General features: G+C 48.9%; 1 protein-coding gene across 4 annotated transcripts in view; it reads left to right on the plus strand.

Moving 5' to 3' along the window:
• PLD1 (phospholipase D1) overlaps positions 1–5,293 on the plus strand; it is a 77,193-nt gene extending 71,900 nt beyond the window's left edge. For all 4 annotated transcript variants that reach the window (XM_075157394.1, XM_075157397.1, XM_075157395.1 and 1 more), the window contains one exon: positions 232–5,293. In XM_075157394.1, the coding sequence (XP_075013495.1) occupies positions 232–456 (225 nt within the window). In that variant the 3' untranslated portion in view covers positions 457–5,293. The remainder of the gene's footprint in view (positions 1–231) is intronic.
• The last annotated feature ends 14,014 nt before the right edge of the window (positions 5,294–19,307 follow it).

The following is a 19,307-nucleotide window of genomic DNA, read 5'->3' on the forward strand; positions in this document are numbered from 1 at the left end:
TTTCTAATGAGCTTTTGCAGTGATCAGAAAAAGTCCTGGAGTTTCCCCTCTGCCTGCTCTAGCCATATCACAGAGAGGCACGTACCTCTTCCCTCCCCGTTCTCCAGGCTGTTAATTAAGTCACTCCCATCCCGGGGAATTTGTATTAGATGTTGTGGTCTTTCTCGGGAACTCTGCGTTGCAGTATTTCCCCCGCGCTGACGTGCCACTTCTTCTTTCTCTTTTGATCAGGTTTTTCGATGCCTTCCCAGTGACCAGGTGAATAATTTAACCCAACTGCGTGATTTCATCAACAAGCCCAAATTAGCGACTGATGATCCTGCGAAAGCAGCAGAAGAATTAAAAAAGATCCGTGGGTTTTTAGTACAATTCCCCTTTCGTTTTCTGGAGGAAGAGTACTTGCTTCCCTCCGTTGGAACAAAGGAGTCCATGGTACCCATGGAGGTTTGGACTTAAGCAGATGCAGACTGCTTTACGGTTTAAAGTCTGGTTCTCTAGAGACAAGTTGATGAACAATATGGGATTTCGGAAAGCTTTTTATTGCTAAGGGAGGTGAAAAAGATCTCCGCCAAGCTAATGTGCCTTTCTTAAGGATTTTGGTGGAGGAACTTGAAGCAAATCGACACTAGCAAAGGAGAGGAGCAGAAAGGCTTGGAAATTATGGCAAATGCGAAGTTTAACCTCCGAAGGAGTTACTTTTTAAGACATGTTCTGAGCACCTAAAGGATGCAGGCCACTTCCTAGGATAGGAAACAAATCCCAGTCGATGTTGTTACTACTGCCAGCTGTATACTGTGGTTGCATACGTACTGTGATCGTGCTGTGGCTGCCCGGGAGTCGTGGGCTGTGTGTGCTTCTAAGGCTTTCGGGTATCCGTGCCTTGGCTCGCTGGAAACCCCCCATTTCACCCCTTTGTACGCCGTCAGAGCCCGTCGTGCAGCTCTGGCGCTGGCGGGAAGTGCCGCTTGGTGCTGCCTTGGGCTGTCCTACAGCTTGCCAAGTGTAGGCGTTTCTCTTCTTAAATGGAAACGGACTAACAATCTTGTATCAGAATCAGCGTTTCGGTCTCTTCTTCCCTCTGGGGAGAAAAACCCCCTCTTTCTACCACAGCTAGAGCAATCGGCAGTCCTCACGCGCAGCATGCTGCTGCCTAGGTCTTGGCAGAGGACAGCCTCGATGGAGCCGGAGGTCCTGGAAATCACTGGAGTTTGCTGGCCTTTACAGAAATGCAGCACGTCAGTTTGTTCCAACTGTGCGTGAAGGCTTTCTCCAGGAGAGGATCAAGGTTTAAACTCGAGCCTTAGATCTCCGGAGCTGAAGGAGAGCGAGGCACTGCATGTAATGGGACAGAAACTCGAAAGGCAGCATGGGCCGGACTAAGCTCTGCGCTCTGGGTCCTCCATTCACACATTTAGACTGCAGTACCTAGGTAGGCTTTTCTTTCCATCCCTTTCCTCCCTATTTAAAAGAAGGGAAAGGCCATTAAGCTAGAGCTGAAGCCATGCTCAAACTGAGCTGACGTGTCGCTCTGTAGATGGGGTGGGTGTAAGGGGGAAGGGGAGCAGTTAGCAAAGCCTTGTCTCTGGTCTACTTGGTATTAGACCAGCCACAATCTTGAGCTCAGTCATGCAGGACTTCTCTTCCCAAGCACAAGTAAAACGCAGCATGCCCAGTCCTGTTTTCCATTTCTGTAAGACAGTTTCCAAAGCGATTTTGCATCTCACTGTGCAGCGAAGCAGCAATTTCATTCAGCATCCCTGGGCAAAATACTACTGCTGCTGGGTCAGGACCTCGCGTGGTGGATGCCATCCTGGACCTTTACGCCATCATCCATCCTGCAGTGAGCCGTGTCTCCCAATTTCACGTCCAGCTCCAGCTGCAGTCCCGTGAGAGGTGCTCCCCGGGGTCGGCAGCGCTGTGTCGAACACTAAGAGAGAAACACCCAACGAGAGTCGGATCTGGAGAAGTGGGAGGCTGAGCTCTGCTGCCACTGCGTCCGGGGGGATCCCTTCCCTAGCTGGGTTTAACCCTGTGCCCAACTCACCTTAGTCAAAAGACCAGGTGAACTGGTATTTACTTCAGTTCACAAGCAAGTTTATTTTTTCCTTTTCTGGCTCTTCCAACAGTCTCACCTGTTTTTAACTGGAAAAGAATCACAGCGGTCGCCTAGCTATAGGACCTATAGGTTATAGGTCCCCAAAACATAGCTGGCACCACATTTTAGCTGATTGTCTTCTGTGTTTTCAGAACTGTAAATAGGCACCAGGTAGTTCTGTACCTGCTGCATCACCCGAGTAAGTGAAACCCCAGGCGTTCCTGCAGGGCAGCCCACGTCGCAGCCCCTTCCTGGGGTTTCCACTGTTTTACGCTCACGTTTTGTAGATGCAATTACCAGTTACGCTCCCTTCTGGTGGTGCATCTGTGGTCTGGTTAGCCTGTTGGAAGCGCATGCGCAGCATTTCATGTGATGATCTTTGGTCCAGGGGGTCGATGCTTTTAGCTGGCACGCTGTAAGCAGGTAAGTGTGTTCCCTTGATTTTTTTTTTCCTTAAAAAAAATTGACCTGGGATCACCCCCTGCAGAGCCAGAGCAAGATGTGCCCCGACCATTTGCAATCAAGAAAGATCAAAGATGTCTTGTTATTTCACGTCAGCGCTAGTTCTGAGCTTTTTATCTCTTGAGATGTTTTTAGCTGTTTTAGTTTGAACAAAGCTGCTATCTTTGAACAATTACAGCCTGTCAGAGAATCATTGTAAGTCACACAGATCTGTATTCGTAGTTGAAAAGGAAGCATTCAACCCCGCCACCCGTACACGTGAACCTTAAAGAAGTGCAAGACTCCTGTCATCTTCTAAGTGCTCTTATTGTCCCCATCCCCATATTAGCAGAGATTCTTGTAAATGTTATCTTTATATTGTCTTTTAAGGTGGTAGGTAGCTAACTGTTGGGGCTTCACAACTGCAGTGGCGTTAAGTCCCCCTCTGCCAGGCTGCTTTGGGGAAAAACCACCCAGGTTCTGCAACACTCAGCCCACCATGTGATGGCTGCTGGTCCCAAGCGATGCAGCAGAGCCACGGAGGAGAGATTTCATTGACTGATTCTGTCTGAAAAGGTGCTAATTTAAGAAGGTCTTTCGTTATTAAAGTAGCAGACGGGCCTCACGTTGGCTCTCTGTTCCAGAGGAGGTTTCCCTCTGTGGGAACAAAGGAGCCGTGCTGAGCATCCTCTCCCTGTCTTGGTGCTAAATTCCCAATACCAGGAATTTAGTAGCATTTAAATGCAAGCGAAGTGTGCGAGGCAGCCTCGGCACAGTGCAGCGAGAACCCTGCGTCCCCAGGCTCGTGGGGCCACCGAACCCCCCATGGGTACGGCACTGCTCACCCCGAACAGATGATGGGGCTGGAGCCACTTCCAGTGAAGGCACGACTCTTGTTCGTACCCGCAGGCTGTGCTGTTCGGAGCTGGCTCCTTGGGGTTTATTTCTTATATTAAGAAGCCCGTGAGGTTGAACACCTCGAGAGAGTTAACTTCTGCACCTAAACAATCACTACTTCTTAGTCCGTAATACCGGCGTGGGTTTATTTTGAATACCTTCAAATTGGAGAGGATCGCTCACAAATTTACAGTACTGTAACAAGTGACGTGGATTCAAGCACTAGCAAACCTGGAAACATGAACTGTTTCTTGTGGCATTTATTTGTTAGAACTATAGGAAATGAGAACACTTCTCCCAGGCTCAGGCTTTATTTTGTAGTTCAACCCGAGTAGAACGCTTTTTTCCTTTAATTTATTCCGTAACGTGTGCCACTTTGAGAACTCACACTCCTTACCATATCTTTTTAATATTCTGATATTTTAAAATATGTGTTTTGTTGTGAAGATGTTGGACTGGATAAATATTTCACTGTAAAATTAATGCATGGTTTAAAAAATGAGGGATAAAATGTCATCATCTGTAAGAACTTTACTAAAAAATAATTTGTAGGAGAACTACTCCAGTGCTCCACGGCAGATGCGAAGTGCTCGGCTGAGTTCCTGGTCTCTTGGTCTCAGTTTGTCACCTGAGTTGACGTGACCTTTGCTGGATTAAACCCCAAACACTCCATTTTCCTTTCTTTTGATCAGGTTTCACAGCATGATTTCGCAATCCTGGTGCTGTCCCTGGGGGAGACCTCAGTGCGGGTTTTGCCTAGCTGGGACCCTGGCAGTAATAATTCACAATATCTTCATTCCTTCCAAGGAAACGTCCACGTACAATCAAGCTCAGACGTGGTTTGCTGTTGTTATTTCAATGTGACAAGTCTTTTGCTCACTTGTAGTTAGGACAGTCGGGGGGGCTGTAATCTATGCACAGAGGCTGCATTTGGGGGGACATTTAAATCAATGGTCCTTTAGGTTAATGCCATTTCCTTCTCCTGCCGAATGTAAAGACCCAAATCCACGCTGGTCTAAACTGACACACCTCCATCAGCTGCGGAGCTGCTGCACTGGTTTTCTGGCAGGAAGGACTTGGTCCGTAGGACACGGTGGTGGTCGAGGTGAAGAAGGCAAGTGGTCTCTGGACCAGGTATATGGTATCTCTTGGGTGGCCCACAAGACACAAATGCATTCTCACATTTTGTGGCATTGTTTCGAATGGGCCATCCCTTCTGCACAGCTGAGATCCTGCTGAAACCAGGAGCTTTGCAGAATCGAGGTTTAAACCAGGAGTGTAACGCCATGGCAGTAAATTGAGTTAAGCAATGCAAAATTAAGGTAGATCAAAGTGGAGCAGACCCACAAACTGTACATCGACCACTGAATGCAATGATCCTCTTTGGGTTTCTCTTCTTTTTTTTTTTTTGCTGTTTTCTTTCCCCTGCCTGCTTTCTTGTTGTATTTTCCAGTATTTGTGATTATTCTATTTTTAACCTCCCACTGTGTGTTCATAAAATCTCCTCCATGTTAATAATTCCGACTCACCCGACTCTTTCTTGACACTCGGGAAATGAGAAAAAAGAGTCGGAGGTCATAGTTCTGGGAATGTTTGTTTTTTTTTTCCTAAATCGTGTCTCTAGCTAAACTAATTGACAAAAGGAGAGCTTCCACTTGGAGTGTGAGTGCAGGTCTCCGTGCGTCTCCTCCTTCTGACGGTGACTTGTGAACACTGAATATCCCTTCTGTGAAGGCTGCTGGAATTGAGTTTTGTATCCTTGTTTCTGCTAACGATCGCTTGCCTTTCCACTCTGATTGTATCTGGTAAATGAATCTGTATTAATGGACTGAAAATACAACTGATCATCATGTGTCGAAACATTTGGCTTTGGTCTCGTTTGTGCTTGCTTTGGGGGCTGTGGCTGCATCCCGCTTGTGGGCTGAGTTCTGCCCTTGCCTTGCGTTGGCAGTGCTGCCCCAGCAGCCGAGACGTGATGGAAAAGGTCCAGGGTCACGATAAAAATGGGTGGGCTTGAGTCATTTGGGTTTTCCTGGGAGAGAGAAATTGCTGAAGTGAAACAGCCTAGAAAGAGAAAATTGGACTTCTTAAAAGAAATAAATTTTTAAATCCTGTTTTAAAGGAGTCTTAATAATCCAAAGGCATTATGAAAGGCACAGACAAAAACGGTCTGTCTCCAAAATAGAATTTAACTTGCCACTGTCCCTTTTAACTTTCATAAAGGAAATTCAGCATAGAGAGAGGAAAAAGCAGATTACTGTTGTTCTCCAGGAGGGGAAGAGATGAATAAAGCATCAGTGGCATTTCCAAGCTCTCTTGCACACTGAAAACATATTAACTTCTCTGTTTCTTAGGTTTCACCTCCTTCCTCAAATGCCAAAGGGCTCTCCGCATCTTCAAAACTTCAGATCCAAATCCGCGCCCTTGATAAACACAACAAACCACGATAAGGGAGCCGGCGCTTGACAGCGGGGGTGTTGGTAAAAGGCTGATTGACACCCTCGGCTCCTGCTGCCACTCCGCCATCTCACAGCTAATTACATGCTTGCTGCATCAGGCTGACGAGGTCTTGCGAGCAAAGCGAACAGCAAGCAGGAGCGGTGCGGGGACCCGCCGGTCACCGCCGGGCGCGGAGGTGCTGGCGGGCGGGCGCGAGGTAAGGCAGGGCGGCTGCAGCCGGGGTTGGCAGCCGTTGCCGGCTCCGTCTTGCCGGCGTTGCTGGGTTTCTGCGCTAGCAGCGCAGGGGAGCCACGTTACCTCAACGCAAGCTTGTCTCGGTGTGAAATTAGTGTGAAACTAGAAGCGGTCCTGGATCTGGGGAGTTTAGGTATCGGTTTGTAGGAAGGATCCTCTCCCTTTCCTACGTCCTTAAGGGCCCAACTCGAGGGCACTGTTGCTGCGTTTGCTGTTTTCCCTCTCCTACGCATAGGCACGCAATGCTTTTACCGGGCACAGCTTCGTCCCCATCCATCAGCCCGTTAAAAATGGAGGTGAAGCCAGCTGACGGGGTGCAGCTGGCCCGGGCTGTGCCGGGGAGGCAGGAACGCGCTGCCTCCGGCGATGGCAAAGCTCCCTTTGACTTTCCTACAGCCAAAGCCTTTGCTTGATCAACGACTTGCAAAGCCTCTAATTTGATGGCTCCTGACTGAGCAGAAATGCAGCCCACGCGTACCCTGAACACAAAGCGACGTCGCTCGTGTGTTTAATAGACCTGTTCTTTCCAGCGTGGATTTTTCCAGCCGCTTTTGTACCGAGGCCGTTCCTGCCTCCTCCCGCAGGTCAGCTCCTCCATCGCTGAGGTGTCCACAGGCGGCCCGCACCGGAGGCTGGAGGAATCCTCTCCTCCACCCCAGCACCAAGCAGATCTGCTCTTTGGGCCTTCGTTAGCCATGCATTTATGCACTGAGCTCTCAATAATGTGTCAACTTTTTAATTAGTGCCAGCCTTCTGCGTGTATGAAATTACTAATACTCTTTAGTTATTTTTGTAGAGGAGGAAAGTAGGGAAGAAAGGAAGAAAAGGTTTTGTGAGACAGGTCTAAAGGCACATGAAGGAACAGGTTTCTTGTCACTGCTAAAAATCAATCTCTTCTAGTTTCTCTGCAATTTTGCCGGCTCTTCAGATTTTTCAAGTACGTACTCTGAAGCGCTGATGCGGTGGAGCGAAGGTTTTAAGAGCTTGAATCACAACAGCACTGTGAGTGAAATGCTCAATTTTTTTATTGGAAAAATTAAAAGTGACAGTTTCAAAATCGGTTCTACTCTTTTGATTGATTACTCAGAATATTTAGCTCAAAATTATTATGGCAAGGTTTTCTACTGAGGCTCGTGGCTGGGATGGAAATTAATTTGGAGAAAGGAAGGGAGTGGGGAAGTTTTTAAAAAAGAAATTATTCTGCAAAGGAAACTGTTTATACCCAGAATCAGTGATGACTAATCTCTCCATATTCAGCCTGATCTCGATAATTAAACATCCTGCGAGTTCCCGTTTGAGGACAAAGGAGAGGAGGCCAGGGAGATAGCGTTATCAGGGCTGCACAGGTTTCTATTACCTGGAGGTTACTGGTGCCCGGTGGAAGCGGAGGAGCCGTCTGCATGCTGCTCGGGAGCTTTGCAGTGCTCTGCTGATGGCCCGTCCGTAGGGTACGTCCCTACTGGGAAACCTGCCCCGGGCCAAGGGTGACGAGGCAGAGGAGTGCTGGAGTCCTGCTGGAAGTCACCCATCGGGAGGGAAGCTGAGGGGTGCTGAAGGTGGGGTGGGCACAAGAGAAGTTCAGGTAAGAGCTGGACCCACCTCTTCAGCTGGAGAAACCACCAAGGCCAGGCTGTGCGGTGGTTGCACCAGGGCTTTGGCACCCCGAGGCGCACCACGCTGTCCAGGCAGATGCCATCCCACCACCTTGGTCTTCAGCTTCTCTTATCCTTGCCAGGTCCTTGTACGCTCCCTTACGTTCCCGCAAAACGCATGGCTTAAAAGCAGGCGTGTCACACGGATGCTCCGGTGTCTCCGGACAGACGGCTGCTCTCTCGCTGCAGGTCCTTCCCGGGATGGGAGAGCCCGGACCAGCTGGGAGAGAGGGGACAGGCAGGCTGAGCCGTCACCCAGAGAGACACCAACCTTCCCCGCTCCCTCCTGCCCGCAGCTTTGGAGCTCTGTCCTGCTCCCAGTGTGCTGCCTTCGGCATTTATCCCATTCCTCCAGTTTATCTCAGAAAAGAGGCAGAAAAGTGTCAGAAAAGTGTCTATATTCTCTTCTCTGGGTTGCATCTCTATTTCATTCTTTACCAACCAAGTGTACATTAAAGGACCCCAGCCAAGCCTCAGCAGACTCGCAGGCTGGAACGTGCACGTTGTACGTCCAAGGCAGAAACAGAAAATGTTTCCTTCAGGAGAGGACTCGGTCTGTTTGCCCAGCGGTTTTTAATTTCGATTTGAAAGATGGGTTTAAGACTTCAGATTTTGGATTTATTTTACATTTTAGGATTTTGCGTTTCAGACATGCTGCCTCTTGAAATAGACACGTGGTTTATGAAATAAAATATAACGCACTAACTTCAGAAATATGAACTAGATACTGTATACGGAATAAATTTTCGGGATAGTTAATGGCTTTCTTTATACAGAAAAGCCCCATTTTGCCATTATCAGACATGGAACTGGGGAACTCCAGAAACGAAGGCGGCTATAGCCACAAGCCACAGACCAGCGCAGCACAGCCCTTGGAGGATATTTGGCCTCGGGTGTCTCGTCCTCTACATCCAAATCCCAGGTGAGCCCCATATATATGTTAGGATTGTGTAGCGACCAGCACATACTGACTGGAAAGACTATAGCAGATACCAGTAACAGAATTACATCATCTGGGTGTAACCTGTGCGTTTAATTACAGGTAGGAATTTCAGCTATGTTTCCTTGGGGCCACACTAAAATGTGATTTCACTGGCAGGTCACTTTTAAATACCATTCAACCTAACTTCTCTTGCGCCTGCCACAGCCCGAGGGAGAGCAGCCGCCCCGTCCAGGCGCGTAGGGATGCTGCGCCAGCGGCCGGGGGATGCTGGGCTAACCTGAGCTGCAGCCTCAGCCCTCTGGGGACCGCGTGATGGGAGGGAAGCGTCCATCTCCGCACCTGCTAGGACACGACTTCCGATTTGGGTTAAACTTGCCGTCAAGGCAATGGTGGCTGCAGCTGGGGACGCACTGGGGACCTGGAGCCCCGCGAGGCAGGAGCTTGGAGGACTTCTCCCTGGGTGCTGCTCCCCGGCTTGGTGGGGAGCCCCTGCTCCACCTCGCCCTCTCCGTCCCAGCCCTTGCCTGCAGTGCTGCCCGTCTCCATCCCCTCCAGCACCAGGAGGGACAAGCTGGGTGCTTGATGCCACCCGGCAGAGACGCACAGGGCTCAGCAGTGGTGCGTCCCCAAGACAAGCTGGCACCCAGCGATGGATTAAACTTGGCTGAGAAATCATTGCTGGAGAGCGATGCTTTCCAGTGCATCCAAATCCTCCCTGAAAATAAGGGCCGGGTGGCTGCAGTCCTCTAGAGGGTGCTGCGGGCTCAAGGCGCTCACCCACAAGAAAGATGGGTGCCCGCTTTACCGGGCGGCTGCAAGCCCTGGCCCCCGGGGTGCTGGGTCCTGCCGTGCCTGCAGGACCCGAGGGCCACAGCTATGCGGGAGGAGGAGGAGGTACAGCTACAGTACGTAACCCCACCGGGCTCCCTCCTCCACGGTGCCCCAACTCCCGTGGGAGCCTCTCGCAAAGGGATGCAAAGCCCCTGGGGTGCACCCCCAAATTTGGCCTCGCTGGCTGCACGGAAGCCAGGCTGCTGCGGGGGCTGCAGGTCAGCGCCTTCCCCTTTCCTCTGTACGTGGTCACACCGAGCCATTTGAAAATGAAATACTACGTGTACCTTGCCTGTTTGGGCTTAAATACATTCCCTGCCTAAAACGTTACTCCCGGAAGGCTGTATTAGCTCTCAAATGACTCGCTGCAATATATATCTCCACTTTGTTTCCTTGCAGCCCCTATCTGTATGACATCAATTGTACTGGCTAAGAATGCTTACAAACCTATTTCCTGCTGCAGGATGATCACATTATACACAATTACACACTCTAGGAATTTCTCCTGAGATCCAGCTGGGTACAGGCTAGAGTGGCGGAGGAGCCAGAGCGTGTGCGGAATAATGAATCATTCATTCAAACCTCCGCGCTGACTTCAAGCGCTTGGGTTGTACGAGCGTGTGGTGAGCTGCTCTAGCTGCTTATTACCCTAAAAAAAGCCTGAATCGTCTAAATCTTTTCAGTTTTGGTTTCCACTGTGTCTGTACGCTTTCTGTGTCTTGCCATTTCATTAGTATTATTTTTACCATATCAGAAAGGTTTATGCGGAATTTATTCAAAATGTCGCAGCAGGAAAAGTCTCCCTGAGCCAAGACGTGCTGTTTCAAACAGAGACTTTCTCAGCAGGAGCAAATCCAGTTGTCCATGTCCACAATATTCCTGTCCTGAGAACAGACTCAGACCAGTGTTGCTTGTCCTGGGTTACTGGTGGGGATGGCAGCAGCAGTAGCACTATTATGCATTAATATTGCAGGACTGTGGTGCACCTTTCCAGGATCCTGGGACGCTAAGGGACCGAAAACCACAGCATTTCCCTGCCCTGGGAATGTGACAGCCTTGTATAGGACAGAGCCGACTGGAAACATGGAGATGTTACTTGTCCTCATGATGGGTAGGCATCTCACGTGCAGGACTTTTTTCTATAAACAATAAACCGATGATTTTCTTTGACCCACTATTGGATCCCTGTAGCAAAACCATGTGTTGTAGCGTCAGGGGAAGGAGGTGGAGGTGGTGCATGGACATGATGAAACCCGCCGGTGAGGAGCACGAAACCCATCAGGCCATGCTGAACCATCCCCGAGCGCAAGGCGCTGGCGCGGTCACGGTGCCGGGGCTGCGGCGTGGTGCATTGCAACACCCCACAAAACCAAACCGCCACCTTCCTCTTCCTCTTCCTGGCTGAGTCACACCAGAAGCAGCTCTCCTGCTCTGCACCGCTCGCCCTGGCCTGGTGAAGCAGCCCCCTGCGTGGCACCATGTCAACCAGCTCTATTTTATTCACTGTTTCATCGTTATCTGCCAGCTCAAAAGGCTGGAGCATATTTGTTAGCTAAAGATTTCCTTTTAGGGAGCTGGCGGCAGATTATCCTGGCTGTTTCTAACGATGTGTAATCTAAGCTGTCACCCACGTTTCCAATATTTTACTTCTGGTAAAGCTACAGCAAGGCTGGAATGGAGCCAAGGTGCCGGAGAGCCCTCCTCGCGCAGGATGGGATGGTCTCTGCGACCTGGGACCTCACAGATCACATCACCTCCACCCTCAGGTCATCTGAACTTACCTTTAGTTTCTTTAACCCTCTCAAGGATCGTATTCTATTGCTTTCCTAAGGCTACGACTTTCGGTTGTTTCTTTCTTTTTAAATAAGAACTAAAAGTCACGTATAGACGCGTGGTTCCAGGATCTGCAAAAGTGCTGAATATAGTGAGAGTTGGGACAAAAATCAAGCGGCTGCCCCCATCCCCTCCCCATAGTAACCCCTGGACGTGCTGCTTGGAAGAACCATCCTTTCTGAACGGGCTTGTGCACTCTCCTTCTGTTTATTGTAACTTCTGTTATATCGCGTTCATATTAACCTCTCCAAAAAGAAGCTAACACACGGGGTTTACTGGTACACAGGCTTTTTGCTAGTTTTCTGATTTCACCGTCTGGGTGTGTTCAGCGGGTGCCCAACGTCTTGGCGATAAAACTGAAGTGGACATTTTCCCGTGCTACGTGAGATAATGTCATTTTGACCCTTTCTTTCTTTCTGATGAAGAGGCTACTGCTCTGTTGGTGGTTTTACCGTGTTTCACCTGAACGCGGTATTAGGCTGATGCGCTCGTTATGTTCCCAAACGGCTTAATCTGCAATGTCAGGACCTGAAACAAAACACAGGCAATACCGGTAAGGGCGAACGCGGCTGTTTTGCATGCCTGGAAGAAACTGTTGCCTTACAGTTGTCTTACAGGTTTTTTTGTTATTTTTAATGGGTAATTTCGGGTCAGCTGCATCTCAGCTCTTACGCTAGCTCAAGTTAGAGACCGAGAAGAAAGGCAAAACAAGGCTGGAAGAGGGCCTGCCTCTTTCAGGAGTCCAAGTCCTATTTTCCAAAAGCAACCTGGGCTTTTAGCAGCCTAACTGCCATTGAGTAGCAGTCAGACGATAGCTCTTAATGCTCCGTTTTGCAGAGGAAAAGGCTAATTCCCTTTCAGCAAACAGCCTGTGTCAGCTACGGCACTTGCAAAACTCTTACTTTGCTGTACATGTCATTTGGTGCTTCTGCGAGCGTGGTTGCTCATAAAGTGCTAAATCCACCACCTGCATATATAGAGGATATGGATTTTCTGTTAGGATATGTCTAACTTGCTTCTTAAGGTATTGTGTAAAGCACTGAAATCTTCTTTAACAACTAAATAATCCAGAGAAATTTTGCAAAGAGGTCTCTTGCGGAGCTGTCAGCACCTCCCCTCCGTGCATTTTGGCGAGGTGCTGCGGCACGGAGGGGATTTATCCCTCTGGAGACGCCTGCAGCTTGCTGTTGTCTTAAGGCTTGAGATTTCACTAACGAGTTTTAGCAATGAGTGTCTTTGGTTAGGTTCCGCTACCGATGACTGGTTGAAATCAGTGCCAGCACTGCTTATAGGAGATGAGCTGTAGTATTTAATCCTGTGTGTATTTCTTTCCGACCGACACTCCGCTCCTACCGACGTCTCTCCATGCAGAAAGCTCCAGCTGAATATCTATTTATTCACCCCCATCTGGGACCTGGAGGCGGTGCCTCAGCTCTCCAGAGCCTTGCACCGGACTGGAGCACCGCTTTGACGGTGTCAGAGAGCGGCGATGGACGAAGAGGTCACTCTCCAGCCGCCGTCATCTGTGGTGTGCTCTTCCCACTCCTCCCTGCCTGCTTTCAAGGGCCTGATCCTGTAACCACTGAGGGGGCAAAGCTGTGGGTAACCTCAGTGCAGGCTACAGCACTGCCAGTGCCGGGAGCCACAAGCTGAGAATCACAAACTTCTGAAACCCCGAGATTAATTAAATATATAACGCCAGTTCTAAAAACGTCTCTAATACGCTGGCGGCTTTGAGCCTGTAGGGGCCAGAATTTCAAAGGGAAGTTTCCAGTTCATCCTTCCCACTCCAGCGCTGGTGCACAGGGGAATTCAGGCTCGGTCACGTCTTTGTCATTTGGGGTTGATCTACCTTTCCTGCCAAGGTTTTTCTGACTGTCCTATTTAGTTCCTAGCCGATGGTTTCCTTGTCGTAACCTACTCGCGAGAGCCCGGCGTGCGGGCTCAGATGTGGGCAGGGTTTCCCCCCGCTCCGAGGACCAGACCCCTCTTTTCTGCTCTTTTAACTGAAGGTGGAGTCATTCCAATGAACATGCAGCACGCCTTTCATAGACATTGTCAAAACCACCTAGTTTCCTGCCTGGTGTTTTGGTAGTTTCTCAGAAATCACGTGTTAACGCTAAAATCGTCAACTTGTTTAAATATAGCCGTTTTCTTTTGTTCTATATGTCCCTGAGCTGAACCAAGTGTTGACCGTGCTTTTCCCATTCCGGATGTCACTTCATTTCCAGGTCTCTGCTGACCAGTGGGATGCTGCACAGCTAGGTGAACCCTTCTCCCTTCTTCATGGGTTTGCCTCCTAGTACTACCTGACGCTTGTCTTTCAAGGACTTTTTCCCTGCTATAATTACTCAGAGTCCTGCTTGTCTGTCTTTGTGGCTTTCTGGAGGTATTTCTTGGTGGAGTGGTGTAATCTTCACAGCCCTTGAGGGGTTAGCCATCCTTTCGTGCTATGTTTGCAGTTGCATTAATAGCATTAGTCATTAGGCCAAATGGCAGTGGTGAGGACATGGCCATACTGACCAGGGCTCTTGTCTGGCTCTGTCACCTTTTCGGAGACTTGTCCGTCTGTAGGTGACGTTAATGACTTCAGCTGGGATTTGTAGGAGTGAAGGCTGTTCCATATCGCAGGCTGAAAAATGCCTTCTGAGGGTGACAAAACTGATGTTGAAGGAAGTCTGCTGTTTCTGCAGAGTTTTCTGGTATGATCTGTAAATAAGAGTATCTAAACTCTCCAGGATCTCCCGGGCCTGAAGTCAGCCTGCACCCACTTCCCTGCCATGCAGCAGTATGCTGCGGAAGACCTTCCATACATAAAATCCAGACCCAAGCAGCTCCTTTCTGAGATGATGAAATGATATTTTTGGGTGCTCTGATGATGATTTTGTCTTTCAGCAAGTCAGAAAGTCCCATGCCTTTGAAATTCTCCATCCATTTCATGAGTGCAGCACGTCTTGCCTTCAGTGCACATTTGGGTTAGCTTTTTTAAGCTTTTCCCTGTTATGACAGGACCTAGAAACCCTTTTTTTTTTTTAAAACCATTTTCATCTAATTCCAGGAGGAGTGCTTTCATGGACTGCCACATCTCCGTGAAGGCATGAGGAAGTAAACACCTCTGAGCGAAGCCTCCACAGAAAGGCAACAAGCAGTTGGCTCAAACCCTGTCTTCCTACTCAGACACTAACACTTTAAGCACTACTCAGATGATTACTTTAAGTTGCTTTAAGTACCTCCAGTTGTTTTCTGACTCGCTTCTGCTTTGGTCATTGACTGTGAGTGGGAAGCCTGAAATATCAGACTTGGAAAGTCTGTTCTGTGGTTGAACCTTTCTTTTTTTTTTTTTTGCATATAAAAGCCTTTTGCTTTTTGCAGGGCAAAATGATAAGTATTCGACATGCTTCCAAAAAGGCAGAAGCAGAGTGCCTTTGTGGCTCTACTTCTTTGCAGAACAACACATCTCACCACCCATGGTGAAGACACCGATCGTTAAAAATAAGTGAAAATCTGGAAGGAAAAATATATATGCCAAGGAAGTTTTGGACCTGGCTTGCCTCCGATCTCACAAGTCTCTGAACACCCTGTATGTTTGGTCACCGCCGAAGCCCTATGGGACCTTTATTGTCAGCACCTTTGCTAACTGCAATGCACAAGTTCCAGTTTTGTAACCCCTTTCCCGAGGAGAGATGTCGAACCCTACCCACACCTCAGGACAGATTATCATTTTAAAAACAACCACCTCACTGTTCCTGAAATGTGTCTTAATTAACTCTCAGCAATTTGCATTTGACAAAAGATAGAGCCAGTTTCTCTTGTTCTACTGATCTATGCTTAACGCCAGATGGGGGTGGCTTCGGGTCAGGTGTTTCCCAGGCCCGGGGCTGCCTTTGGTCTGCAAGACAAGCCAAGAAAGAAGAGGGAAAGTCTAAATACTGGTTGTCTTAGGGTAGCTCAGCTCCAGAGTGATCAGCATAAAAAACATACTGGGATGCTAAATAATTTTGATAAAAGGCACTTGGAAAACGGAGCAGATGTTCCGCCCCATGGACCGGGTTGTAAAGCAGGTATTTACGGGCAGAGGTCCCCGGAACATGTTCCTGCTGTGGCAGGTGGGTTCTGGAGAACGTCTCTGATCCAGCAGCTCCCACGTTCTGGACCTTACGCGTACTGATGTTATCCTCGAGATCTCGGCAAGGAAAGGAGAAATCAGTATTCCTCTGTGGGGCTGTGGGAACATGGTTTGCTGGGGGCAAGGCTGCATTAGGTTTTCTGCAAGCAATGCAAAAATGGAATTTTGATTGGTTTCTAAACAGTCACAACTGGCACATTTTAAATGACTATAAAGGACTTGACACCCTCCTGAAGAGCAGGGCTGCCCTTTGAGGGTTATTTTTTTCTTCACAGAAGAGGCACAAAGGAAAGAGGTTAATGGGCAAAACCAAGTCCTACATGGCTAGCGTGGCGTGTTCCCACATGGCGGCTTGGAAATGTGTTGCCCAAATCAACGACGCGTTAGGCCTCCGATGCTCTAGCCAGGCTGAAGGGAGACCGACAAAGGCACCGATGCCTGCTTGCATCTGCTGGGGATGCATTATTATGTACAATTCTGCTGTACCTAAAAATTGCAACTTTACATTTAAATTTTAGTATTCTAGTAAATAATACAGCGGCGCTTCAAAGGATGCGGGCGCTTGCCACCCTGGAAAAGCCTCCTTTAACTCATGCAAGGCAGGTAGCCAGTCTGATCTACATAAACCAGGGAAGGGCGCAGCAAGCAGTTCTGCTTCTTTTAGCACCTTGCTGGCCTTGCTGGGGCAGTGCTTCTAGACTGTTGTCCCCTTGGTGACTTTGGCCCACGGTGGCAGCCCTCGAGAGAAGGCAAATGCAACTGCAGTGGAAGGGGCATAAAGGAAACACAGCGCTGGCCCTCGGTGCCAAATATTTTGGGGAAGAACAGCAGCTTGGAGGGGTGCTGTGGGCGAGTTAAGCTCCTGGAAGTGTACCATCTACCATCTCTTTCTCTGCAGTGCCCCAGGACTTTGCTATTTAAATGCACCGTGCTGTTCCCTGGGTATGAATCTGTGGAGGTAGGTTTTTTTTCAAAGAGCCCCTTGCTGATTTTCCATTTACTCCCCCATTGCAGTGATTACAGGGTTTTGTAGTTGAACAATGCTTAAGTGAGGGCGCGATTAACTATTTACAGGGTTTTTTTTCATACATGTAGCTATAGGAAAAATCCTGGCAGCAGGGTTCACACACGTAGTCCTGCTCAGCTCCAAGGATGCGATGGAAAAACACCTCTCTCCCTGGAGAGGAGCCCGTATCAGCAGAAGGATGAGCAATCAGTAAGTGATAATGAATCAGTTAAAGTGCATTTGAGAAGATCAATAGATGCAGGTTAGGACACATGTAGCCATTCATTTCTGAGTGTCTTTTAACAGAGCTGCATGTTATCACGTTAGCTTAAAACCCAATTATTATGCATTTAACAGAGTATTAATTTTTCAGCATCCTCCATTCAATTTGGGCAGAGTCCTTCAACTACTGCATCACACGGGCAAGCACTGGGGTAAACCAGCCTGGACCTAGGGAACCAGAAAAATTAAGCTGATGCCAGCCATGGGGCTGAGTGGTCACAGAATTATTGGGAACAAGTGACCCACCTGTGCTGGTGGAATAAATCATGCGACAGGGCCCAAAATAGAGCCCAAACGTCCTTTCTTGTTTGCTTCATTCCTTTTCTTGCTCATCTTTTTGGAGAATGATCCAAAGCTCGAAGCACCTAAAGCTCTTGCTAATAAGACAAGGCCTTATGTGTCATTTAGATTTACTCATTCTACGTATACCCTCTCATGATATAATTAACAGTGGTGGTACTGTTAGATAATTAAATTTAGTTTTATGCAGAGGTCAAATGACCTGGATAGTTCATATGTAAGCCAATGCCCTTCAATGAATAAATCAAAAATACTGACCCTGACATTAGCCCCCCACCGCCAACAGCCGAGCTTCGGTTCATTAAGGTGCTCGTTGCTCACCGGTGCTGACCAAGGCTGAGGACTGCCACTCCATAGGAAAAAAATGACATTTTCATATTTCTCCACTTTCCGAATGGGGACGAAATGGCAAAAAACGACAACTTGCCTACAAAACGGTCCCAGCTTCTGCAGTAGTAGAAACGCCAGGTATGGAGCTGACGAGAGACACGGGGAGCTGAGCGCTCTTCTTCCACGGCTCTTGCTTCATGCAGGATGGGATGTGGCAGCTTAATGCCTTCGTTCGGCTCGGCAGCGCCCTGCCCGTGCTGCGGCTCACGTACAGCCATGCCAGCGCTGCGACGCAGGCAGGCTGGCTGGAGCACAGGGCACCGTGCGGCGAGAGGGACCACAGTGAGACACAACGGGGTCCAGCCGCCATTCCCGGGGGGCCCCGCCAGGTGGAAACACAATTTCATGATGCACCGACTCAGAGCAAAATATTTTGGGCCAATTCAACTTGTACTCGGTTTCAGGTCATAGTGACTCCAACTGCAAAATTTTGTTTAGATGCTCCTGGCAGAAAAACAGTATACAGAGAGACACAGATATACAGCTCCTTGTAAAAAAAAAAAAAAAAAGTAACATCTTGGAAACTTCATTTTCTACAGAAGAAGCTTCCTGTAGAAAATGACTGCCCAGCTCTAGCTGTGGATGTCCTCCTGCAGCCTGGCTGGGCACCAGCACAGCCCGCACAGCAGCTCCAGCATCTCGGGCGGTCACTGCGCACATGCCTCCCTGCCGAGACCGCTCCTTTCCCCGGAGCAGCCTGGAAATGACAGCCCTCATTGGGATTTTCCTTTCACCGCCTGCTATCACTTTATGCATTTCTTATGTCAGTGATAACAGAAGGGTTCTCTACATTTTTACCATCTTGATAGACAGTGGATAGATTGTAATTAAATCACAGTTTAGCCTGGGACCTGGCATTCATGCTGAGGAGCAGGGCAATCCATCTATTTGCAGGATTTGGCATATATATTATTTATTTTTTAAAATCCTTACGTGTTTCATGAATAATCCCGTGTATTCTTGGACGGAAAGCACATTAGCGCAAGCCAGTGTCCTCTCTCATCCTGTTTGTTATTCCCTTCTCTCCCCGAGAACAATGAAAGCAGGAGGAAGTCTCGCATTGGCTTGTTACTAGTTTCCAGGCAGTTTTGCATCCAGCTTCACAACTACGAGCAAAACATTGCAATACCTAGGTTTGAACAGACACAGGCAACATCTGGTTTAAAAAACCACCCCAGCACCACTAAAGATTCAGGAGGGTACTCAGAGGCAGTGAGACGGTCCCTGGTGTTTATTTTATTGAGTTTACCATTTTGGTCAAATTTTGAGGACTAACGACTATGCAAGATATCGAGGAGTGATGATTTGTGGCTTGGAAAAAGGAGATAAATCCAGGCAGGCTGCCGTCGCTGCGGGCGCTGTGCAGCCCTGTGCGCCTCACCCACGGCAGGCGACTTCCGCTACCTGCCACTTCAGCAGTTCATTATAAAAAAAAAAAAAAACCCACATTCTGCTGCGCCCTCGCAGCCCTGCAAGCCGGAACGCCGGCGCTGCCGCTCCCGTCCCCAGCCCCTATCAGCCCTGCTGCGATCAGGACCAATAACACTAATAAGCCGTTGATGCAGTCCCTCCGCTGCGGGCTATCCAGCCAGCACAGGGCGGAGGCACCGGCGGCCCCCACTTCTGCGACCGCCTCGGTGGATCCTGTTGCTCCTGGGGAGGTTTCGGCAGCTCCTTCTGGCCTTTCGTCCGTCTGTCCTTCCCAGCCCGGCCCGGAGCGGCTGTACCTCCGGCACCAGCTGCAGCACGCAGCCTCCCCACCACCGCACGATTGTTTGTAATACAATTTATTTTTTTTTTTTTCTGAAGCACATCTC

The sequence above is a fragment of the Calonectris borealis genome, chromosome 9, assembly GCF_964195595.1.
Source record: "Calonectris borealis chromosome 9, bCalBor7.hap1.2, whole genome shotgun sequence".
NCBI classification, from domain to species: domain Eukaryota; kingdom Metazoa; phylum Chordata; class Aves; order Procellariiformes; family Procellariidae; genus Calonectris; species Calonectris borealis.